Below are 25,950 nucleotides of genomic sequence, written 5' to 3'. Positions count from 1 at the left end.
GCACTCCCTGGCTCCTTTGGATGTACAGCTGTCCAGATCCCTAGAACATACCCTCCATTCTGACGAGTTATCAGTGCATAGGGTGCTTACTAGATTCTTGCCAGCCAGTACAGTTCAAGCTACACACAGCACCGCTCAACTATTCTCTACCCCATTATCTAGCTAAATCTGGTCCAACTAGACAGCAGACACAGCTAGTTAATTCAGTAAAGCCAGGGGTAGCCCTACTTCTACGGTTGTTCAGTACCCACGGTAACAATTCCTCTGGGCTGGGCTAACTAGTTGAGCCACGCCTCCCAATTCTCAAGGCTAGGTACATGTCTCTGTCTAGCTGCTTCTTCAGCTTCTTGCTCAGTTTTGTGGCTTAGAGAAAGGCCAGCTACTCAGGGGGAAGAGTCCAGATGAAAGTCTGGCAGCCAGGTGACGTCCAAACGGTCAGTTATTCTTTCCACCAACTTTTTAATCTAGTCTAGTCCTGCTTGCACTGCTACTACTACTGCTGCTACTCTTCCTAGCTAGTCAAAGGTTTCTTTTTTTTTTTTTTTTTTTTTTATAACTACATATGCACAAAGAGACATCAAAGCTTACATCAAAGGACACAGATTTTTAGCCTACTTGACTGATAAGGCGGTTACCTAGACTACAGTTTGTTTGTCAGGGAGGAGCTCACATACAACTTCATCTAATTCATCATAACGATTCCTTACCCATTGTTGTAATTTCTACAACAGATTGCCAAGGAAAGAGATAAGGTGTATGGTATCATAGCAGGAGTAGATAACGGTTTACTAAGTACAGGGCAAACATTTATTATGATGCATGGCTGGATTATTCAACAACAGAGTGTATAAAAAGAACAAAACGCCTGACTCAGATACTGATAATTTATATTAACAAGCAAGTCAATAACTGTCAATAACTAACTTATCTATAGGCAAAAAAAAACAATACAGAAGTCTCAAAAAGCACATAACATCTACTGTTGTTATCCACTGTTTTCTTGGCGTGTACATAGCTTCTAATAGATTTATAGTAAATACTAAAGCGTATAAAACTGCAGGCTTCGCTAGCGAAACTCATAGTGTTCCCTGGTTTTGTGCATAGCAACTAGCATTGACGCCATTGTAACCGCGGCTAGGCTCGAGAGCCCTCAAAAAAAATGTTCGCGGTTGTAACATTCGCATTTAAATGCCAAGAAACCACACCAAGAGCTTGCATGTGAAATACCGGTGCGTGGGAGTTTCTCCTAGTTTTAATTTTCGCGTTAACTGCTCTGCCCTCGAAAAACGCGAAATTTTGCACCTCACAAAAATTTCCCGTTACAATGGTAGCGGGTAATTTTCATTGGAGCAAATGTTCGTATGAACTACCATGCACGTTTTAATATTTCGTATTCTAAAACATTTGTACCTGTAGCTCAGAATGGTGACGTAGAAAACATTAAACAACCCGCTCTAATGCTGTATTCAGTTTTTTCTAATTAGTCGACAACCAGATAAATGTAACGAGGCTATAAGCTATCCAAGGACGTAATTTGTGTGTAATGGACGTGGACTTTAGAGTGGTGTATGTAATAGATACAGCATGAAGCCAGCTGTTTTATGAAATACACAGGCACAAGGATAAGGGCGCAGCCCCGAGGGCGAGCTGCCTGTATTGCAAAGAATGTCATGCTATAATTATGTGTTTTATGTTACGACAACCCCTTACCAAACAATGCCTCATGGCTACGCGACCGAGTAAATAACACGGAAGGGACTGTATGACTGTTATTACAGCCTTGTTATCTTGACACCGTGATATAATAATTATAATGTGTAGAATTAGCGGTATGCAATCAGTACTTTGTGCTATAGGTGTTTATCTAGAGGAAGAACTGTGAATGCATGTAAAAACAAACTGTGATAGTTTCCTAGTGGTAGAAAAGAGAGGAGTTATCTCGGATCATAAACATTAACCAAGAAGATCCAATGAAACAGTTACTAGCATTGTCCCTTCAAAATGGTCCCCTGTATCAGTATCTGTTGAATATTGACTGAAGTAGTACTTGACGCACCACAGATTTTAATGGAACTTAGCAGCTATCCCGGCCTGCCTACTGTGATATAAAGGCCAGGTTCCCGGGTCCCAAATGAGCAATTTGTGTACAAGAACACAAAATAAACACCACCACTGTATAATTTGCTCCCCACAAATAGTATTAGATTAGCTGACTCAGCAATAATATACCACACGAGCGGAATGTAGATTAATTGCTATAGCTGCACCGTGCCTGTGTACCTCTTCTGAGTCAGAGGTATAAATAACAGTCGGGTATCGGTCAATTTCCGAGCTATTAACCTATTTGACCGGCCATTTAGCTACTTGCTAGGTCATAGTGTCCAAGCGTGCAAAGATTGAAGGCCAAAGGTCACAGTTATATGATGCGCATGCGTGCTAAAATAATAATCTCATAACAGCCATGTGTCTGTGTTCATTGCACAAGAGGAGGCCTAGATATGTATATAGCTATGTAGCGGAGTGACAAGACGACTTAGGTAAGCCTCTATTTTATGTGCTATAAGCATTACCTCATCTTCCCTAAAGCCTCCTTTTAATATAGAGATTTATTTAGTATCCGACCAATACAACTTGATGGCAAAACAAAATGTATTATGCTAGGACAACTAGGACAATCAAGATGTGTTATTTACTACATCTCTTGCGAGTAATGAAGTAAATTCCATCGTACACGACTTTAATCTTAATTCCTAAACCACGTTATCTTTTCATTACACTCTCCAATGTGATAATATTTCACAATCATAAAGGTGCATGTGCTAAGTAATAAATGTCACTAATTAATAACCTGTGCACTATGAAGTTCCATTTGGAGCATTGGTTTGTTGCATTTGTAAGTGTTCCTGCAATCTCATAGTAATCCGTTGACTCATTTTCACGTACTTGTCCACACAGTTCATGCAGCACTCATTCTGTTAGAAGGAAAACAATAAACACACACTGACCATAAAAATTAACAGCTCAAAACTGATGCTATGAAAGCACCTGTGCTGATGGAGGCACCAAATATGAAATTACATACGATCTTGCTAAAAAGGATATCAAAGTTCAAAGTTCAAAGTCCATACTATTAATGGTTTCTGCATGAAGCAGCTAAGAAGTGCAGTCTTACAGCTTTCTCACTCTTGCAAACTGCGCTGTGCTAATACCTCTCGCCATGTTTTGCTTTCGGTCAAAAAGAATTAAATCTATCTGATGGCTTGATGAATAAAAGCACCACCGGTGCTGATGCCTCGGTAAATGTGTCAACGCTAAGCTACTAGCTATTGCTAATACACACAGATACTATAATTTTCTTATGGTAATTTTGCTGCATGCATCTGCATGTATTATCACAGGGCCAGGGAAATTCAAAGAGTGGGAAATGATCGACCACGATTGATGCAAGCAACGCTGGTGCTGATGCCTCGATGGAGGTGTCAAAGCTACATAATATAAAGCTACTAGCTATTATAGCAATAGCACACATTATATCATGATGAACATTTTTATAAATTTTGCTGCATGCAGGCAGAATCCAAAATCACAGAGAAACTCACAAAGAGTGGGTAATGATCGACTATGATTGTTGTTAAAAGCGATTGATGCCAAAAGTCCATGTCTAAAATGAATGGCTGCATCAGCAGAGCCTTGCAGCTCTCTTCTCACTCTTGCAGATACCAATAGCTGGCGTTCTAGAGCTAAGTAGAGTAGCAACACTCCATGAACAAATTTTGCTACGCACTCTTCTGAAAAGGCTGCAATGACATTCCAAGTAAGCAAAAGTAGGCATAACTCGAGAACGAAGCATTATTTTGCAAATCAATGAATTAAAATCCAAGAAAACGTTATTAAAAGTCTATAGAAACAGTTCATTGATCCTTGATTAGCTGTAGCAGTCTACACACACACACACACACACACACACAAACACACTACCGTATACCTCGCTTGCACATGCGCACGAGGCATAATGATCTTCAAGGATAAAAGCATGTAGATCTACAATGTGGAAGTATTTTGCATTTCCTGCCAATGAAAAAGGGGTGGATCTGCAATGAGGTCAGAGTTTACAAGGGCTGCTGACAGTGTAAGCTTTGCCGCTCTTTTCTGACTCTTGTAGCTAACAAACAGCTAGGGCTTTAGTACAAGGAACTCATAAATTGAATAGAAAGTTTGTGCAAACGATGATGCTATGAAAGATTCTGAAGAGACTGAGTCAAACTAGCTATAACTCGAGAAAGAAGCTTTAGTTTGCAAATTGAGGAATCAAAATCCAAGAGAACGTGGCTAGAAGCCTATATAGAAGCTGTTAGTTTTTGTCGCATTGTAACACAACACAGATAGACAGACACACACACAGTCAACTTTACTGTACCCCTTGTGCGGCTACGCCTCGAGGCATAATCACTAAGTAGGTAGCAACACTTCATGGACAAGTTTTGCTACGCACTGTTCTGAAAAGGCTACAATGGCATTCCAAATAAGCAAATGTAGCTATAACTCAAGAACGAAGCATTATTTTGCTAATTCACAAATTGAAATCCAAGAAAATATCGTAATTAGAAGCATATAGAAACTTTTGCTTGCACTTCATTTACTATTGAACAGCTGTAAGCAGTCTACACACACAGATACGAAAACATAACCGTATACCTCGCTGTGCACGCGCACCCAAGCCATTATAATCACTGTCCATCTTGGATTAAGACCATACCGTAAAAAATGGATTATTAGAGTGCTTACTCAATTATAAGCGCATCTTGATTTTAAGCAATGCTCAACTGCAGTACTCGAATAGACTATTTAAGCGCTTTTCTATTATGTGAGAAATTAGTGAAGATTTAGCTTGTACAGTGCACGGTAGCTGTATAGCTTGTGATCCATCTGGAAGGACACTTTGGGCATATGCTGTTATCTTGTGAGACTTAGACAAAGTGAACTTAGACACTTTTTGATCCAGTTCCTGGTCAATATGAATGTTTTTGTTTAAATGTTGTAATAATTATATGAAATAGTAATAATAATTATGTATGATACTGATCTAGTTAGTGTTACTTGCTTGCCTAGCTCGCTCTCTTTAATACAGCTAGCTAGCTAGCGGGTCATTACTTGTCACAGAGACATCTGATTACTAGGGTGGGTCTCGAAAATGACTGCATTATATAAGCGCATCCTCAAATATAAGTGCATACAGTTCTGCTTTTGATCCATTAGCGCATGCCCTAACAATCCATTTCTACCGTAGTACATGTTAGTATGAACAACAATCGCTCATTACCTCGTGTTTTGATAGCCTTCTCGCAGTGAAGTCATTCACACACTCTGTGAAGCAATTCTCAGTGACATTGTTATATGTCGTGAGAAAGTCTTTGAACTGCAACCAACACAAAGACACTTATAATTATAAGTTATAAGTGAAACATAGCTTGTAAGAAGCTACATGCACGAGTTGAAACATGTGATGACGTACTAGCTATATGCATGTACCGTATAACCTCTAGTTAAGGTGACCCTCTAAAGATGTGACACCATCACTTTTCTTACCCCTCTAAAAGTAGCGACAGCTGTTGACAATAATGTAGCACCCAAAATTGAGGTAAATTTAGCCACATTTAGCCTCGATTCTAGCCCACTGGAAACACGTGTTTTTAAGCGGCCTGAAATCGAGGCAAGTAGACTAAGTAAAGCTACCTACGACCCTCTAAATTCCGATCTAATTAAGGCAACACTTTTTAGTCGCTTCTTTTGGGATTGAACAATTATGTTGAAGACCTGGTGTCGCATATTTAGAGGGCCGTATCTAATTGGAGGTAGCTCTAATCAGTCTACTTACCTCGATTTATAGCCGCTTAAAAACGTGTATTTTCCAGTGTGCTAGAATCGAGGCTAGAGTGGCTACATTACCTCCATTTAGGACACGACATTAAAAAATAATTGTCAACGCAGCTGTGGCTACTTTTAGGGTGTCGCATATTTGAAGGGTCAGCTTAATTAGAGGTATTACGGTACGTGTATAATTTATAGTTACGGTTGGTACGAGTGTATAATAATATACGCTAGTTTACAAATTATTTGTAGAGTACTGAGCACCGTTGATCATACACCCAATACATTGCGCCTATATTGATTAAGCAGACCAGCATTTCAAAGTGTGATGTAATCATTAAATCATTGTGCATGTGTGAGATATCTATGAATTACAAATAATACAACGCTTCAGTAAAGACTTCTCTGATTATTTGGACTCTTTCTGCTAACCTGGGTAACCTCCAACTGACTTCTTTGTTCTGGTGTCAAAGCCTCCATCACCAATACCACGACCATGTGGCAGATGTTTAATATTAATTTTTTTTAAACTACCATCATTACCCATTAAAGTTATACAAAACCCTGTGACACTGTGAACAAGATCATAGTAGCTAATCAATATTGGATTCTGTTTGTTTCACTTCTTTCTTCTCCACACAGACGCGTGGGCTACAGTCCACTGGTGTTTTCTCACAGTTTCTCGTATCAGGAACGGCATGTTCTCCTGCTCCACTAGCTCAAAATCTGGGCTGAGAATACGGCAGAGGGCATCAAATCCTCTCACTTCAACACCATTCTTATCTACATAGCCACCAAGCCACTTGGACTGCAACAAGGGGAAAAAATTAACAGATTCAGCAGCAATTTCTGAACAGATTAAAAGGACACTGAATACAACTTGTCGTCCATGTACATATTATAGGCTGCTGGTAGAAAGGCCTAAGGCAGGGTGTCATACAGGGGGGAGGGGGAAGAGGGATATTCCCCCTCTGGCTCCAATCCCCCTCCTCTAAAATTTGCATTTATGTATGACTGAGTGTCCATAGCCGGGGGTATTGAAATAACAGTTGACCTTTTTTTAGCAAAATATTCTTATATACAAGCATGCCTTATTTTCCCCCTCTACTTCAAAATCCTGTATGACACCCTGTAAGGGTAAAACAGATCCAAGAACGTGAACTACAGATAAAACAGTCTTGAAGCCCCCACCACCTATTAAAGAATATGATGTTAGATGACCTCATACATTTAAAATAGGACTGTACCAAATAGAGGAAAGCTTCTGAAGTTTGGGCTTCCAACCACGTTATGGACACTCGTCAGACCTGGCATAATTATGACACTTTACTTATCCAAAAATTGGCAGTCTAAAATATGGGCTTAGTAACTACATGCACTGAAGTTAAGTGGCTGTCCTAAACTATTCCTCTGCTTGCAGTCCTCAACTCTCTCTGCTCACCTTGGGTGTGTACTGCTCAAGCCAGGTGAAGGGATTGGTGAACACCACTATACCACCAGGTATCACCATCCCAGGCAGCCTGTTCAGGAATAGGGTGCAATCAGGGAGCCGACATATAAGGTTAGCGGCTAGCACACAGCTGAACTGGCCTAGCTCAGGCAGGGAACAAGCATCCTCCACCATGAAATGAGCCCTCGTTCGATTCTGGAACAAATAAGAGGAGTAATTTGTACTTACGTGCAAGTACAAAGTTGGAGGTACATTTAATACTTAAAACCAGCATATTTATTCCAGGCTAGAAGGTTATACAATATGAATACAACATCATGTAGCTAAATGGGCATTCAATGCGTAGCTCTAAAACTTACAATGTTTGGATGAACCTGAGCATTTTTCTTCTCGACTATATCCCCCTCCACAGTGAGTGAATACTCAGACTCTCCAGTGATCTTGAGCTGCTGACACTTGGCAATGAATGCAGAAGAGTAGTCGATGCCCACTACCTCTTCAAACTCTGTGGCCAGCTCAAAGGTGGACCGCCCGACAGCACAGCCAATGTCCAGTGCTCGACTGGGGACATCTTCCTGCAATGTTTGGGTGGGAATGTTGTTTGTGCACAAAGAACACCTGATGAAAAGTTAGGGATAAATACATAGAACTTCAGCTTTCGCTACTTTATGGAACTCAGGGCATTGTTTTGTCCAATCTTTCGTCTTCTGGTCAGGGTATTAACTAGCTAGGACCAATACTGTAGACGTACCAACTAGCAATAGCTGGACAGAAACAAGCAGCCACTCTAACTTAACTCACGGGTTTATGCTTGATACAAAGCTGGGCACAGCGTAGAGGAAAGTCAAGAGCACTCTTTGGCCCTTCTTCATAGCTCATATACTCCTCAGGGGGGCAGTAGTGAAGACCCAGGTACTCATTAACCATCTTAGAATCTTCATAAGGATTCTGGAAATGGCAACGAGACAGGAAAATTATTAGAATAGAACAATCAACATAGTCTACACAGCTACTTGTTACTCGTGCAACGTGCAACCTTTGAGCATCTTTGCAGCAGTTTCTTTCTGAGAAAGTAGACCCCAGTAGCTGCTGCAGTGAGACCTACGGCACCAGCAAAACCATAGATGATCACCTCACGATTCATCTTGTTCGATTTCACCTTTTAATTAAGTTTGCCGATTTTTATCTGTTTATAGCGCCTAGCGCCTGACAATAAAGAATTAGATTAGACAAAACACGGCCTGATGACAAAGCTGTGACATGCGCACTAGAGACTCTGTCTCTTGGCTCACCTACTTCACTCTGTCTCTGCTCACGACACTGTACTATTATACATATATCTAGTATTAATTAATAGATCCAGTAGATCTAGCTAGATACATACATTATACAATGATACATAGATACACCCTACTGGATCTACTGAACCTGAAGAACCGAAGGAATGGATAGCACAGTGACACGTACACCGGTCTACCTGTTGTTCCAGCTCGTACATGTAAGTTAGGTATTACACTATAAATCTATACATCAGAAAATGTGTAGTGCAATGACTTCTGTACCCTACAAGGCTTAGGCTTTCAGCTTCACTGGAAACTAGATGTGCATGCTACCATTAATAGCAAGTAAGGTTGATGTCTCAAGGTAGACGTAGGTTAATTCACATTGGGCTCTTTTTATCATAATTAGATCTATGTATGTAGAGTACTGTCACACCGTAGATGGATTCCCCTAGATCGATCATACATGGCAGAAATTATATGATCCCCATGAGTGGATTGGTGGATGGTTCTAACTTAAGCCACCCACCAATCCACCATGGGGATCATATAATAATTACCCGAGGCTGTGCCACAGCCAGCGGATACAGTAGTCTGTCTGTCTGTCTGTCTGTCTGTCTGTCTGTCTGTGTATTCTGAGTCTACTCACCTGGATGCGATAGCACTGTGTTTATGCCATGGATAGCCTCAAAACAACAAGGTAGTAGTTTTAATTTGGCAGATTTTAATGATAATAAAGCTTCGTTGTCGAATAAAAGCGAGCAAATGCTAAAAACTTATTGCACGTTGCACGTTGGCAGCTGCTAACTATACACGCGGCCTTTATTCGAGGCACCCTACGTATTTACAGCTGAAGTGATCCCGCACCAGGAACAATGGAAAAGGGTCACTACAATACAAAGCTATAGAATTGCTGTCTCTGTATAAGCATGACTCTGGGTCCTTACTCCATGAGGAGCCATACTTCTCTGAGACGCCAGGCTTCTTTGCTGTGATCCACAGTGCATATCTATGTACCACTAAAACTAACTGTACATAATTATGAATGACGTTGTAACGGATTGGAATTATGCACTCGCCGAATTTCTTGTTTCTTTGCTTTTTCGTGCTTTTTCTGGCAATCCTAGCAACATTACACCTTGCAAATGTTTTTTCAGTCTACTATAGACATTCTGTGAGAGAAGCGTTCAATAACATTGCATAGACACACGGGTCGTAAGTGAAGAGACTATAATAACACTATTAAGTGAAGCTGTGCATTTGCTAATAGGCAGTAATTGTTGGTGATTTAGATGTACATATAAATTTCCTATGATAATGAGACAATAAACAATGGTATTTGATAATTTTAAAGAACGTTTTCGTTTTCACATCTTCAACTTGCTCGATATCAGGTCCATTCTTGAAGAAATATCTTCCTCCCAGTATGTGAGAGCACTGCAATTGAGGGGAGCTTTGTACTTGGCTGCAAACTTGAGAACTTGATATATGATTTTGAGGGACTGAGTTGATTTTGGCTCTCTAATTAGCCATTTTACTTAACTACAGCATAAAAATAATGGTCATAGCCAACACTGGATATAGAGACTGATAATTGAATCTACAGAAGTACATACAGTATAGATAATCCGAATATAGAGCCGGATCAGACCCCATCCGAATACATGAAATTTCCGGATTAACGGATGTCATATTGATTATGAATATCATTAGGCTAGGTAAACTAGATTAGTAGTTTCTCATCAGCCCCCTCGTCACTTTTAGCCTTCCCCCCAAAAAGTTCATTATTCATTATTTTTAGGTATGGTCTAAATTAATGAGCCACACCCACTGTATATTAGGGAGTGGCCTATAATTAATGAGTTACACCCAGCCCACATGGCAAATTATTACAGTAGAAACCAAACAGTTCAATTACTGATGACGTAATGTTGTTTGTGTAACGAAATATTGCACTGTCAGCATAATGAATAATGAATAATGACCTCATGACCTCAATTTTTAAAAATCATGTGATGAGAAACTACTAATCTACTTTGCCTGGCCTTAATGAAGACACTTGTGTATGTATTATGATACTACTGTGGCCAGAAGGGAAGCTGCTAGCTAGAATAGTCTTTTATCTCAACTTTCTCTCCAATACAGTGAGTCTTGTGAGCTCTCTCTTCGTTTTCTTTGCAGTGGCCATTGTCAGAGCAGCAGTTTAGATTATTGCTGATTCAGCAAAGCAAGTTTGCTATACTACTGACAGCCCCTCCTCTTTTCAGTTTGCCATTTTGTCCAGGTTTGCGAGGTTTCGGACTAAAGGGGTCCGGATTAGCGAGGTTCTACTGCATGTGCTAGATTTACCGTATAGCGTGTAATTTTAGTGGGGTAACATAATATACGTTATTTTCGTGGGTAAGCTTACCTCTATGAACATTTCCCCCGCAAAAACGTAGGTGTGGCTTACCGGAATGCAGTGCAGGAAATAAAATCAAATAAAATCACAGTTTTCGAGTTAGACGATTTTTACCCCCCCCACCCGCTATATGGTACTGTACTTCTTATGATCACTTCACTGATCCATTCTCCAAACAGAGCTGAAAAAATGAACCACTTGATATAATGTTGTCGGACGAAGCATCTGGCATCTGATCCAAGCCTATAACTGTTACTGCATGCGCATGCACTAATTCCAAGATACGCAAATAATACAGCTGCAGTTGTAGCAACCATAGTAAACAGTCGGATAAACTCCTTCTTCTTTACAAATGTAGGTCATTATACCGTTGAAACAAATAATAGTAGTGTATACCGAAACTAAACACTTTGAAGTTCCATACCGAAATCAGCTAGCCAGCCCGCTATGGCGATATAAAGGCAATCATCGGTATCAGAATAAATGTTTGATCATTGTGGGGATGATAGGTTTTGATTCTCCATGAATTGTTAAGCATACAAAATTGGAAATTCATTGCTGATGTATGATAAGCATTATCTACACTACAAGAACTAGAAAAACTCCGTAGCTTGTACTTCATGTTTTTCTAAAAGTGTACATGTAGTATTTTACTTAACCCTTTCCTTACCATTCGTGAAAGTCTGGAACAGGAGCGTCTTTAGGTCGATCAATTAGTGTGGATCCGGCCTCACCACGCCGGCTCCATGTCATTCTATTAGCCTAGATCCGGCTAGCAATTCTAGCTGGGACTCCCAGTTCTAGCTCCTTTTGTTTAGCGTGTCAGAGACTGGGAGAAGATGATTGGCACTCCCTGGCTCCTTTGGATGTACAGCTGTCCAGATCCCTAGAACATACCCTCCATTCTGACGAGTTATCAGTGCATAGGGTGCTTACTAGATTCTTGCCAGCCCGCAGTACAGTTCAAGCTACACACAGCACCGCTCAACTATTCTCTACCCCATTATCTAGCTAAATCTGGTCCAACTAGACAGCAGACACAGCTAGTTAATTCAGTAAAGCCAGGGGTAGCTGTACTTTTACGGTTGTTCAGTACCCACAGTAACAATTCCTCTGGGCTGGGCTAACTAGTTGAGCCACACCTCCCAATTCTCAAGGCTAGGTACATGTCTCTGTCTAGCTGCTTCTTCAGCTTCTTGCTCAGTTTTGTGGCTTAGAGAAAGGCGAGCTACTCAGGGGGAAGAGTCGAGATGAAAGTCTGGCAGCCAGGTGACGTCCAAACGGTCAGTTATTCGTTCCACCAACTTTTTAATCTAGTCTAGTCCTGCTTGCACTGCTACTACTAACTGCTACTCTTCCTACTACTACTGCTGCTACTCTTCCTAGCTAGTCAAAGGTTTCTTTTCTTTTTTTTTTTTTATAACTACATATGCACAAAGAGACATCAAAGCTTACATCAAAGGACACAGATTTTTAGCCTACTTGACTGACAAGGCCGTTACCTAGACTACAGTTTGTTTGTCAGGGAGGAGCTCACATACAACTTCATCTAATTCATCATAACGATTCGTTACCGTTGTTGTAATTTCTACAACAGATTGCCGAGGAAAGAGTTAAGAGAGCTAAATAATCTATCTATAGCTATGCTATAAGTCTACTCCCAACTGTGTATACAGCTATAGCTATAGTTTAACATTTGTACTGTGATTGTTTACTCAAGTTGACATTATTTCACTTTCCATGTAAACAAGTAGAACTATAATTATTATTGTGTATATAAAAGGAATCTTCCTAACTATACGTCTTCTGTTATTTTAACCACCTGTGAATACAATAACTCAATGGGACAGTGTGGATGAAATTGATAATTATTAGGGATTTAAAGCAGTAATTCCATCAAGCTTGAGAGCGCAACGCTGCATGAGGGCAACATTGGCTGTAATAATCTCGATTTAAAATGACATGCATGACTGTACTAAGAGACAAAATAAACCTAACAAAGTATCAGTTCTCTATATGAAGAAAATAAACATGTAAATATGCATAATTTTAAGTTAATTGTTCAATGATACATGTCGTTGGAAAGGTATCGATCATAGACCTCCTCCACCACTCTGTGTGCATTGTATTCCTCGTCTCTAACTCTCCTTTTGTACCAGCAAGCCAGGAGGCAGTACAGGATGAATCCAAACAATGTAATCGCTACCATGACTGACGAATATATTATATAGTTGTAGCATTTGTCGCAAAGCTTGGCCGTGATACTAAAGACAAGTTCACCAAGAATTAATGATGAGGCGTGAAGTAATAATGCAAATCCCACCAAGAGACCACGCATGTTATATGGAGATTGCGCACAAGCAAACAATAAAATCAAGTTTGTCAAAAATGAAACATGAACAAGACCGCCAATTATTGAACTAGCTAATTCAATCCAAATTTGTATATCATGGAAATAGCTCACAATTTCTGCACTCAATATCCCTATATTTTCTACCGCAATGATGAAGCAAGCAAATCCAATCTGTTTCAAGATACTTGGTGGTTCCATTTTAACTAGAGGATAGACTATAAATTCTGAGATAAGTGTTACTAGTATTGCACAAACACACGGGTGATAAGTGAAGAGACTAATAAGTGAAGAAGTACATTTGTCGATAGATGATGATGGTTGTTGATCAAGGTGTACATATAACTTCCAAAATGATAACGAGACAAAAAACAAAGGTATTTGGATAACAACAATCTTAAAGAACGTTTTCACATCTTCAACTTGCTCTGTGGTAAATGGTCCACCATATCTCGACTTTCCCAGGTCCATTCTTGAAGGTATGTATTCCTCCCAGTATGTGAGAGCACTGCGATTGAGGGGAGCTTTGTGCTTGGCTGCAAACTTGAGAACTTGGTAGATGATTTTGAGGGACTGAGGTGAATTTGGCTCAATTATTACCCATTTAGGGGCTAAAATAAAAATACTACTGCACAAAATGCTCATAGCAAGCACTGGGTAGAGACTTAAGAAAATGACTTTATTGTCAGGATCGATTAAAGCACAATATACTGCACTATTTACGATAATCTCACCAATCCATACACCAAAGAGAGCTGAGACAACCAACCACTTGATAAAACTTATAATGTTGTCAGACGAAGCATCTGGCATCTGATCCAGGCCCAGCTGAAGAGCTGTTACTATGCATGCACTTACTCCAAGATATGCACCTAACACAGCTGTAGTTGAAGTGATCCTAGTCACGGTTGGATGAACTCCCTCATCTTTAATTATTAGACAAATGCAATTCAATACCGTTGAAACAAAAAATAGTAGTGCACCGAACTTAAACACTGTGAAGTTTCCATACCGTACATCAGCTAGCCAGCCCGCTATAGGAGTGAAGGCAATAATCGGTATCAGAAGAAATCTCTGCTCCGTGTAGTAAGGATAGGTTTGGATGCCCCCTGATTTGATGAACATACGATATAGGAAAGTCATTGATGATGTTATAAGCATTATCCACACAAGAACTAGAAAAGCTCCCTTTGAGTAGAAATATCGCAGCTTGTACTTCATTTTTTCTCTTGTATAAGTGTTTTAACAGAGCTAAGCTCAACTGTATAACATTTGTACATTTGTAGGTTAATGTATATACTCAAGTTGGCATTATTATCACTTTCCAGGGTGCATGGAAAAGCTGGACACGGACACGGACACGGACACCGGACATGGACACGGACATGAACTTTTTTTACACGTAGACTACTTTTGTGCGCATGCGCGTTCAAGCCACATGGTGATAATAATTATAGTAGACAAGACATAATTTATAGTTATAATTATCTTCTTGAATCCGGGCTCAAAATGAGTAAATAGTCCCATAGTCATCGTTTCTGACTCTGACAACAACATTGGTGAAGTGAAAAAACGATCAGTATCAAGGACACCCTGCCCACCCTCTCTCTACAACTCTCCCTTTGGTAGCTCTGAGCATGAATTGTCTGCTCCATCTGCTTCACCACAACGGAATGTGTACTCTGTTGGAATAAGTGCTCTGTATGCCACTTTTGGTCACAATTCAGTTGGACTTTATTCTCCAATTTCTGTTAACAGTGTGCCGGCAAGGTCCTCTTTCTGGGCCACCCCCACTATACCATCCATCCTCAGCACTCAGTGGGTCAACCATTTCGGATTCTTTTTTCGAACTCTAGGATCTCTAGGTGTCAAGGGGCTGCCGTGGAAAAATTGATCACACTCTTGATGATCTTATTATTCAGCACAAAGAACATGTTCTCTTTCAGAACCCTCATACTGGGCGATGGGAGATGTCACATGACTTAAGAAACACCTACTACCATGCTAAATTTTCTTGCGTTACTTTGAAGCACCCATATTTCTCCCCAGCTGAATTAATAATGGACAAAGAATTGCTTCAGCCTTGTCATTTGGATTTGCTTTGTACTGAGTTTGGTCTGAATTTGTAACTTCGAGTTTGTATGTCGTTTGTGTAACTGTTTTTTTACTGAACTTGAGTTTTTTGTGTGTAACTATTTTTATACTGACATAAGTTTAAGTTATTGTTGGCATTGGTCTCATCAATAAAACAATTATTGTTGGCATTGGGCGTCAATGAAATTTAATAATAATAATTATGTAGATCGTTTTTGGACTATAGATCTCTGCGACCATGTCCGGTGTCCGTGTCCGTGTCCTGCTTTTCCATGCACCCCAATCACTTTCCATGTAAACAAGTATATATTGTGTGTATGAATGGGGGGAATCCACGCATGCATGCAGCTTCTGTTATCTCAACCACCTGTACAATAGTTTGTGAGAAAAGTGTGGAAGAGGATGTGCGAGATTCTTTTGATTGCGAATTACAAGTTCGCATAAATGAAATTGAAACACATTCTGTTATTTCAACCACTTGCATGTGAATAGAATAGCACAATGGGAGGATGCATGACATACATTATAGTATTAGGTATATTTGTAGCAGTAAACCCATCGAGCCTGAGGGCGCAACCCTGAGAGAAAGATTGGCTGTAATAATCTTGATTGAAAATGTGTGGTTACACAGTGCATAACTGTATGAAAAGACAAAAAATACATGTATATAGCTAATAACCTATCTCTATGTGAAGAAAAATGAACACATAATTATATATAGCATCTGGTATCTGATCCAAGCCTATACCGTATAGAGGGAAATAGTGGTGCAAATTTTTCGTGTTTTTCGAGGGCAGAGAAGTAACACGAAAATTAAAACCGGGATAAACTCCCACGCACTGGTAATTTCACATGCAAAGCTATTGGTGGGCACTGAACCGCGAAGATTAGAAGCTACGAACATTTCTGCTGAGGGCTCTGAAGCCAAATAGCGGAAATTTGCACCCGCGAAAATTTCCCGCTATACAGTAGCTGAAGAGAGCTGTTACTGCGCATGCACAGTCTTCATCTTCCTTAATTATCACACAAATGCAGGTCAATACCGCTGAAACAACAAATAATAGTCCACCAAATTTTAACACTTCAAAGTGTCCATACCGTACATCAGCTAGCCAGCCCGCTATATGGGAATGAAGGCAATAATCGGTATCAGAAGACGTCTCTGGTCCTAGGATAGGTTTTGATACCTCCTGATTTGGTGAACATGCATAGGATATATTGCTGATGTTATAAGCATTATCCACACAAGAACTAGGAAAGCGCCTTTTGAAAAAATATCGTGACAGCTAGGCTTTCATGATTGTACAAAATAGTGCTATCTCAGCAATATTCGAGCCGCCCACATTTACAGTCAATGGCTTTTCCCTAGAGAGTATCTAGGAATCCAATTTTCATCGGATCTTTCTTGGCATTCCCACACTAAGGCACTTTGTAAGAAATCGAGAAAACCTGTTGGACTGCTATACACAGAAACTTTGCAACTCATTCTCCCCCTACTGTTATGCTGAAACTATACAAATCTTTCATTAGACCAAGTCTGGAGTATGCTTCGATTGTTTGGAACCCGCACTTGAAATGCAATATTGAGGATATGGAAAAGGTCCAGAAGTTGCACAATAAAAGTTTGCCTAAAGCAGTGGGACTACTCGATTAGCTGTTTGGATATTTTGAAACAAGCAGAACTACCAACGCTGGGTCAGAGAAGGGCATTGGCCAGCCTGTACCACCTATTCAAAATTCTGTATAATATAAGTTACTACGAGGACACACCTAAGAAGAGACACTTACCATACGATACAAGACATGTTAATAATCTGTCTCTTGCTCCAGTTTTATGCCGAACATCTGTCTATAATAACTCTTTCTTCCCAAAAACCATTGAACTATGGAACAAGATTGTGGCAAATTGTGAACTTAGCGCTTGTACTTCGATTCCTTAGAATTATTTAAGTCTATAATACTTAATGATCCTTCAGTACTATATAGTATGCTTTGAATACGTAGTTACACTATTATTATTATTATATACCGTATAGCGCGAAATTTTCGAGGCACTTATATTTCGTGGATTGGCCTCTAAAAACCATTTCGTTGCACAATGTTCGCGGAATGACTGCTTACCGGAAGCCACGCCTTTAAATATTTGCACGATAGCAGGTAATTCTAATTAAAGAACAATTTTCGTGGACTTAATTTTCGTGTAGAATTCTAACCCACGAAATCCGCGAAAATTAAGCCCCTCGAACATTTCGCGCTATACGGTATATTTTTTTAGGGTGCTAACTTATTAGCTTTTGCTTATCCTGGCATTGCCGAATTGTTTATATATAATTATAAATATTCTGGATTTGGCTGTCCGTTCTGGGAGGTTGGTTTCGATGCTAAAGCTGATCGAGGACTAGAAAGCTGCCGTTATACGAAATAGAGAGGTGGCCGTTCCTGAGAGGTTGCTTTCATTATAGTTTCAATCCGGACCTGCATGAGCTCTTGGCCATTTCACACTGTGTGGTTGATCTTCGCGGAGGTGGTCGTTAATGGTATATCTAACCGGGTTTTGGTGAATCTATATACTTTGTAGGCAAGTATGCACAGAACATGCAGGAAACGGGAAAGGGATGTCAGAAAGTTTGACTGGTTTCATACGATTGCACAAGAAACTGATTTCCCACTATAGTTTTGGTCCTCCAAACATTAATTTTATGGCATCACTTATTCAACCTTTATGTCTTGTATATATATAATTATAATATAGCTGGTAATTTTTGGGGTGTGGCATAATAAATTATTGCTCTGAAGCACCAAGGGGGGGCATATATTCGTGGTTTTTGTGGTTGAATCTCTGAGCACGAATACTTTACCCACGAATGAAGTGATCTTGACTATACCTTTATACCTGCATGCAGTGATATCCGAGAACTGACTAAATTGCTCAACTACAAATATTAATTTTGACCCCCCCTGCTATACGGTATTGAAGACTCAGTGAAGTATATATCATGCATGGATTGGATGAACTATAATTTGTAATTGGTTCCTAGGGGGACCACCTACAGCACTATACATAATTATGGTCGGGGGGAATCATGCGAGGTGTTATATGATCCGTGAAGAGAAGTATTTATTGCAGAGGGAGGCTATGTAGTGCCGCGAATGTAGCGTATCTGTGGCATGAATCTGGGGAATATGCGTATGTGCACTAATACCAACCAGGTCCTCTTTTCTACCTACAATAGAAAAAAGACGGGCCGGGAAGGCTGAGGCTATATACATGTATCTTACTTGCACTTCATTGATTCTTGAGCAGCTGTATAGCAGTATACACGCATAGACATGCAGACACAGACACACAGACACAACACAGACTCGCAAACACACTACCGTATATTTATAATATACCTCGCTTGCTCAAACCAAAGCATAAATATACCATGCATGCACTCTCTCAATTCCTCCACGACCACTAGCATCTCTGTTGTTGACTTTTCAAAATAATTATACCATGGCATCTGTACAAAAATTAATTATACTTGTACAGTTGAAACTACGTTAGCCGGAAAGTATGATATTCTATGATTACAATCTGAACTCTATAATTATGCCCTATATAGTGATACTGTTCGGGATTTTCTCAGGTAGCATTGATGTATACTCCATATCCAGGCCTTTGTTCCGCACCTCAATATCACCTGATACACTGTGAAGGGTGTTTTTAAGTTTTTCTGTGATTCTTGAAGCTTGCTTCTCCATAAAGCGCTGCTTGAAATCACCAAGGAACTCCTGAAATTTATGAATATAACTAAATATTCCCTAATAAAGCTATAATATATTATACAGTTGTAGTATACACATACGTACCTCATTCTGGCTGTACTGAGAGAGGAGGTGTGTTGTACCAATGCTACTGATAGCAGTATCTTCATCTGGTAGAGTGTCCAGGAGGAACTGATAATCTGCAACACCTTTCTTGGCAGGTGGTGGTCGGCGAACACCAAACGGAGAATTTGGCACAAATTTGTAGAAGGAGTACTGCTTGAAGTTAACAGAAGCATGCTGGGCTGATCCAGTGAACATGATCAGAGTGCAGTAAAGTGCCAGCTCTTCCTTGGAACTCATTTTTTCGGGGAAGCCATGTCCGACAGGGGCACCATGGTAACCAGGGAAGCCATTGGTGTGAATATCTTGTGCCCATGCTTGCAGTTCCTCGTCATTCACAACATCCTCATCTGTCTGGTAGAACTCGTTGATGATATCGCTAGCATAGCTCTCCAGAGCATCCCACACTTTGATCCCATCGTCTCGATAGTAGTAGCCAGGCAGCTGCTCGGCATTTTCCACCCCTCGCTCCTTGGCCCAACGCTTGATGTTGCTGGTGTGAACATTGTAGGTTGATCCACACCTTTTGAATGCAGTAGCTAAACCTTCTCCTCCAATGCCAAAAAATTGATCAATGATTCCTCCAGGATTGATAAGGGTGGCTCGTGCACGGGTATTGATACCCATGGTGTAGCGGAAGTGTGGTCGAAGGAGCTTGAATATGGGATGTGGATCTGGGAGGTTGCGTTGAGTGCCAACAGTGTATGCTTCCATAGTTGCGTGGCAGGAAGTGTAGTGGGTGAAAAGTTGATGGAACTGTGAATACAGAGTTGATATGATTTTAGTTTTCATCACAAATGCATGCCTATAATACCGTATACATTGTAGTTGGTAATTTTCCAGGGACAAAATATTCGTGGTTATCGTGGTTGGAGCTCAAACCACGAATATTTTACCCACGAATAAAGCGACCTTGCCTACCTTTACCTGCAGTGCAAGCAGCAACCACGAAAATATTATTTACGAAGTGACTAAATATTGCTCAACCACGAATGTTTTGTCCCCCGAAAATTACCGGCTATGCGTACGGTAACTGAATGTTTCAACTTACTTGACTATGTGCACTCTGATAGTATATTTTAGCCAGGAGCCAATCTATCCAGTTGTCACTGGGCAAGAAGATCGGATTATCTATCTTTTCTTCCTCTCTCACACCTTGTTTCAGCTGGATAGCAATGGGAACCAGTTGCTTGCTCTTGTTGACATGGAGCAGACAGATTGGAGCAACATTGAAGTAGCCCTCTCTTGACTTCAGATCGTCCATGAATTTCATGTCACATATGTAAATGCGACCAGCCTAAAAATAATGAGTAAATATATTCATTGTAGATTTATATAGAGCAAGCATGATGTGAAAACTGCGCACAAACCTTCATCTCCTGCTCAAGACTGACTTGAAGTAATGGCTGAACCATCTCATTGGTCACAAAGAAATTGGGTGGTATACTCTCGCACTTTCTAATAATGATTGGATTAACTCCGTTCATCATTTGTCGTCCAAACTCCACATCCGTTGTCCAGCGACCAGCCTCATAGAGTTTCCTCTCTCCTCCCAGTTTATCCGCAAGTACCTCGTAGGCATGAAGATTGTCAGCTGTCACAAAGAGACCGGCAAATTTTAGACTAGCAACACTGTCCAAAGCTCCAGTAGTAAAATCGATATTTTTGACAATTCCAAACTGCTCATCTGCGGGCAATTGGTTGCTTGAATCGTCAATTCCAGAAGGGATCCCTGTCTCCGAAAACTTCTGCCACTTGTACATTACTTGTCGTTGACTCAACTGGCTGACTCGCTGGTTCAACAATAGCTCATTGCCGAGAACATCTTTTTTGGTAGCTGCAGTAATATTGTGCACACATTTTTCGATTAAATTATAAGGAAATCAAAGGCAGTATAACATACTTGTGTGTGCTGTAATGCTGACATAGCTGTCTCCTCCTATCCAGTGATGACAGGGAAACTGGTCTATTTCCTTGTTTTGCAAGTTGACAACAGTCACTGAGCTCACATACCACTGATCTTCCAACCAGCTGCCGTCACATCCAACAATCACAACCAGCACCTTTCCCAATTCAATGTCAGTGGTGACAGTCAGGGTCTCATAGGTGTCTCTGGAAACAGGTTGCAGAAAGTCAAAATAGCCACGCAGTGACAATTTTCTAGTCTTCCCCTTGTCTCCTACCAACATCACATATGCATTGGCTCTTGTCCCAGCTCCCACTTGCTTGCCAGTGACAATCTGCACACCATAGTAGTATTTTCCACCTGTATACATAATTATGATGACACTCCATTAATATATAGATTTATCATCTAAGACTATATAGTTTTACCCTACATGTTTTGCCTACATGCAGCTCTACATACGTCCACTCCCTTACCTTGAGAAATGTTGAAATGAGAATGTGTGATTAATTCGCTTCCTCCATTTCTGCTGCCATTTCGTTTCTTTTCAATAAGAGCTGGTGTTTCTGGAACATCATAAACGTTGACATCCACCATCTTTATACTCGTTGCCGAACTTGTTAATATAATATGTACTTCAGCGATCTTTGCATAATGTACTGCAGTTCAGCCTAGCCCTTTATACACTGAGATAGTATTGAAGATCAAGGCGCACATCCTGCAGCACATTTTGCATCACTGAACTACAGTTGCACTTCACTTTGATTGTGCACGATACAGGACTCCTTCCTCCTCAGGGGTATATGAGGTCATGACCCTAACTTCCACATGGAATGTACACAGGCATATAGTTGAAAGAGATGAGGATGCAGGCTTTCAGTCCATGCAACAATTATATTTATAGGTACACATCCTTTAGGTATTCATTACTTCCTCTTATGAAATAGAAATTTAATATGTGTGGATCATGTGATGTGTAATGATGCAACTATAACTGTACAGAAGATTACGTTCGTATATACATGCTTCTCATGCAAGGTTGCTGCATGCATGGCAATGACACAATTGACATTAACCTAACTTTATTGTCATTACGTGCGCATGCGCAAGCGAGGTATACGGTAGTGTGTTTGTGTGCCTGTCTGTGTGCCTGTGTGTCTGTGTCACATTGCCAGCAAGTGTTTTTGTGTGACTTGTAATTATTATAGACCTGCAGATAAACTAGAGTATTTGACACAATATATCAACAAGTCGAAAATAACAAACATATACCTACAACTATATAAACTCGATTATCTGCACATTCAGTCCCAGGTTAGTAACGCAAGGTAATTGGCTGGATTACTATATAGCTGGAGGATGAGTGTGCTTTGTAGCCATTCAGAATTCAGCCAAAACAAAGCCTTTGAAATCAGCACACCTTATACATGTGCCATTTATGCATGGCTGTAGAATTCAGAATTCAGCACGTATTAATATGTTATAGTTATTATACATTGGTGTGCGTATGCGCAATCTAGGAATCTGGAGTAGTACTTTATTTACTCGAGAGTGCATTATCTATACTGTATAGATCTATAGCTAGTATAAGACTCTGTTGACAAACATCATGCATACACCATAATTATCATAATTATTGCAAGAAACAAATATCTGAGGAGGTACGACATCCGCGTGTCCGACCCACATTCCTTATTATATCCGGGTCAAAGTTCAATAGCACATCAACGTGACGAAGTGATGCTCATAGCAACTCCAGGCATCCCTCCTGAAGATTCTGAAGCTGAAACGATGGTTGATTAAGCTAATAGCTATAACCTAGATCAGACAGTGCACGAATCAGACTCTAGGCAGCTAAAAATAGCGCAGTGCTTGTGTTTAGTCTCGCGCATCCAGCCTCTATTTGAACGCTACGTCAACAACAATTTTTAATCAGGGCTGGTACCATAGATAGTCTTTCTACAGGGATTGAGGTGTTCTTGCAACTGTAATGTCGAGAGCGGAAGTACCTGTCACGTGAACCTTGGTAAAGAGATTCATTCCAAACCAATTTTTCTCCAATAGAGCCTATTCATTTTTGTTAAACTGGGAAAACATCGACTTACATCAGAAAGCTAAGAGCCTTTGGAAAGGCTTTGCACCACAGCAGGTTGTCAGCTGAAGCTATCCTTGAGATTCTATTAGTTTTGTGAGCTACTACTTGCCCCAGCCTGCGCCTGCCCGTAAGCTGTTGAAAGTGTATCACTAGTCTCAGTAAAATCTCTCTTAGGCTAGCTCCAGCTGGATACACAGTTTGTGTGACAGACTAATAGTAGTAGCTCACGATTGGGCTCAAGGTTAGCTTTAGCTGTGGTGCAAAGGCTTGCAGATAATTATATGCAGAGCAAAGCCTCCTTTATACCACACTTACGTCACCACAAATTGATCTCATTGGTCAACAGCTGTAGGATATATAGAATATTAGCATACAGCCCCAGGCATGCACAGTTTTTCAAGTTGTTTTTTAGTTTTTTCATTTGTTCAAGAAAGTAAGCAAAGAGAAAAGAGCCATGCTTGACGGTACTAAGACTCAAAGCGACCGCAGAAACACGGAAGGTGCTCTCCAACAAGATGGCTAAGCTTCCATGGGTCCATGGGCGCGGTTTAGATACATTTTATCCAAGAAGAGCTTGCAACTCCAGTAAGGGACGTCGAATGGTCAACGCTTGGACCAAGGAAGCTCTTGAGCATCTGTAGGAGTCAACATGTTGCTCAACTAGCTCTTTGACGGCTGCAAAATCGGGCATAGTCTTGTTCTTTTTTGCAGTCTGCATCGTGATTGAATTGTTGCTAGGGGGAGGTCCTTTTATAGTGCTGCGGTCACGTGGTATAAGTCAGATATGCCACACCTACTCGGAGGATATGCACCCTATATATCCTCCGCTACCGTGGTTACATACCCCTCGGCTCCGCCTCGGAGTAACCACGGTAGCGGAGGATATATGGGTGCATATCCTCCTCTTAGGTGTGGTATATCCTATACGTATAGGTCGATTTTCCCCTAAAATAAACAGGCCTAAAGGCTTTATTGGAGAAAAATTGGTTTGAAATGAGCCATAATTACGTAACTGTTCACGTGACAGGTACTTCCGTATGGCGCTCCATTTGTTTCATTATTCAATAGTGAAAAATATTGTCAATGGCGAAATATGTTGACAATGATGTAATGTGATTGTCAATACTTGGGTTACCTATTGTCAATGATTATCCGATTCATTGTCAATAACTATCGTCATGTTTGTCAATAATTGGGTGCCTATTGTTAATAATTATCTGATTCATTGTCAATAAACTATCGTGATGTTGTCAATAATTGGGTTGCCTGTTGTCAATGATTATCTGATTCATTGTCAATAATATCGTCATGTTTGTCAATAATTGTTGGAATTATTGTCAATGATTGCTCAATTTTATTGTCAATTAGATCCCACTTGTGTGTGTTTAGCAGGGAATTATGAGCCATAATCTCATAGTTTCCCAGGGAATTATAAGCTTGAGGGTATAAAGTACAAGTATAATTTTTTTGAATGCACAGAAATGATAATAAAGCTGTAGCTAGCTGCATGATAATTAGCTATGGCTGTTCAGTTTTTTCACTACCAGTTTCTATAGCGTTTGCTGGGTTGATGGTAGGGTTCACCAGTATCTTTTCTTGTCTCTACGAGGAACACTAAGAGCCAATGATTATAACAATTCTGGGTCCATTGTCACAAGCATGAAAGCATGTCTTCAACTTGTAGCATTTGTCAACTTCGTCCTCCTGACTTCTGTTTCTATCCTGCAGCCATGTTTCAAACAGTAGACTCCTGTGTCTTTTTGGGAACGATAGTGCGCTGTAGCATTGCTGCAAGCTGTTCCTTGCTAGCTAGCTGTACATCAGAACAGTTTACTGAGCTGGGGGTGGGGCTTGAGTGCAGAGAAAAGAGGAGGCTGGGCTCATTTGTTGCAGAGTGCTTCCTGCACAAGGTGGAGTCACTAGTTTTCCATTCCAATGTTGAAGCAAGGCCAATGAAAGGTTATTTAGCAGAGAAGCAGAAATCATCTAGCTTATCAAAACAGGACATTTTCAAAAATAAAGCTGTTGCTAAGGCTTGCTGCTTTTATAGATACACTTCTTGCCTGAGGCAGCCAATGAAAAGTGGGATCTAAATCAGTTAGCACATGTGCATTCGGTATCTATGGTTAGTGTCCCTCATCCCTCGGGCAAAGCCCTCGTGATATGGGACACTATAACACATAGATACCTCATGCCCATGTACTATCTATAACTTATCATCATTATTGTCAATGATTGCTCAATTTTATTGTCAATAATTATCATTTATTGTCAATGATTGTTCAAAGTATTGCCAATAATTATTCACCCGTTTTTATTCGATGTCCCTGCTCCATTCCGGAATGGGTCACCATATTTTACTGCGCATGCGCATGAACTACCAAGAGCCACGTGGCAGGAGTTGACTCCCTGTACACGTACACAAAAAGACCAGAGATTAAAGACTTACTGCAATTAACTCACGACCTCCCCAGAACACGTACTGCAGGAAGCTTTAGCAAGGGTCTTGAAGTCGAATGGCAGCCAACGAGCAGAAAGCTTACTATATATGTACATAGCTAGCTGGCCTAGTGTAGTATAATTTAATTTATATATATCAGAGTTATTTTACCTGAGCTTCCTGCTCGTTGGCT

The 25,950-nt window shown here is 40.4% G+C and overlaps 4 protein-coding genes across 4 annotated transcripts in view; 1 reads left to right on the top strand and 3 right to left on the bottom strand.

Annotated features, from left to right (window-relative positions):
* Positions 1-525: 525 nt before the first annotated feature.
* LOC135349454 (mitochondrial import inner membrane translocase subunit Tim9-like) lies at positions 526-6,439 on the bottom strand. The gene is made up of 3 exons (XM_064547986.1): positions 6,301-6,439; positions 5,321-5,416; positions 526-2,972 (listed from the first exon to the last, which is right to left on the bottom strand). Exons 1-3 carry the CDS (start codon positions 6,364-6,366, stop codon positions 2,856-2,858), a joined length of 279 nt encoding a protein of 92 aa, XP_064404056.1. The 5' UTR covers positions 6,367-6,439; the 3' UTR covers positions 526-2,855.
* A 39-nt stretch (positions 6,440-6,478) lies between these two features.
* Positions 6,479-8,515, bottom strand: LOC135349448 (uncharacterized). The gene is made up of 5 exons (XM_064547980.1): positions 8,355-8,515; positions 8,120-8,266; positions 7,678-7,893; positions 7,310-7,513; positions 6,479-6,676 (listed from the first exon to the last, which is right to left on the bottom strand). Exons 1-5 carry the CDS (start codon positions 8,460-8,462, stop codon positions 6,488-6,490), a joined length of 864 nt encoding a protein of 287 aa, XP_064404050.1. The 5' UTR covers positions 8,463-8,515; the 3' UTR covers positions 6,479-6,487.
* LOC135349444 (sterol carrier protein 2-like) overlaps positions 8,363-25,950 on the top strand; it is a 46,192-nt gene continuing 28,604 nt past the window's right edge. The window contains exon 1 of the mRNA XM_064547975.1: positions 8,363-8,373. The gene's annotated coding sequence lies outside the window, so the exon portion shown is untranslated. The remainder of the gene's footprint in view (positions 8,374-25,950) is intronic.
* On the bottom strand, positions 18,916-21,924 carry LOC135349435 (polyunsaturated fatty acid 5-lipoxygenase-like). Its single transcript, XM_064547967.1, has 6 exons — positions 21,699-21,924; positions 21,220-21,582; positions 20,687-21,153; positions 20,368-20,613; positions 19,299-20,072; positions 18,916-19,220 (listed from the first exon to the last, which is right to left on the bottom strand). Exons 1-6 carry the CDS (start codon positions 21,817-21,819, stop codon positions 19,044-19,046), a joined length of 2,148 nt encoding a protein of 715 aa, XP_064404037.1. The 5' UTR covers positions 21,820-21,924; the 3' UTR covers positions 18,916-19,043.

This window comes from Halichondria panicea, chromosome 15, assembly GCF_963675165.1.
Source record: "Halichondria panicea chromosome 15, odHalPani1.1, whole genome shotgun sequence".
Classification (NCBI taxonomy): Eukaryota; Metazoa; Porifera; class Demospongiae; order Suberitida; family Halichondriidae; genus Halichondria; species Halichondria panicea.
This window is presented reverse-complemented; position numbering and strand designations above follow the sequence as displayed.

Excerpts from the sequence above, each read along its gene's own strand:
- LOC135349454 (XM_064547986.1), bottom strand. The coding sequence starts at position 6,366 with ATGGTCGTGGTATTGGTGATGGAGGCTTTGACACCAGAACAAAGAAGT. Across the intron at positions 5,417-6,300 it reads GTCAGTTGGAGGTTACCCAG|TTCAAAGACTTTCTCACGAC; the intron begins GTTAGCAGAAAG and ends TGTTGGTTGCAG. Across the intron at positions 2,973-5,320 it reads GAAGGCTATCAAAACACGAG|AATGAGTGCTGCATGAACTG; the intron begins GTAATGAGCGAT and ends TCCTTCTAACAG.
- LOC135349448 (XM_064547980.1), bottom strand. The coding sequence starts at position 8,462 with ATGAATCGTGAGGTGATCATCTATGGTTTTGCTGGTGCCGTAGGTCTC. Across the intron at positions 8,267-8,354 it reads TGCTGCAAAGATGCTCAAAG|AATCCTTATGAAGATTCTAA; the intron begins GTTGCACGTTGC and ends TGCCATTTCCAG. Across the intron at positions 7,514-7,677 it reads CTCAGGTTCATCCAAACATT|AATCGAACGAGGGCTCATTT; the intron begins GTAAGTTTTAGA and ends TATTTGTTCCAG.
- LOC135349435 (XM_064547967.1), bottom strand. The coding sequence starts at position 21,819 with ATGGTGGATGTCAACGTTTATGATGTTCCAGAAACACCAGCTCTTATT. Across the intron at positions 21,583-21,698 it reads TCATTTCAACATTTCTCAAG|GTGGAAAATACTACTATGGT; the intron begins GTAAGGGAGTGG and ends TTATGTATACAG. Across the intron at positions 21,154-21,219 it reads CAGCATTACAGCACACACAA|CTACCAAAAAAGATGTTCTC; the intron begins GTATGTTATACT and ends ATATTACTGCAG.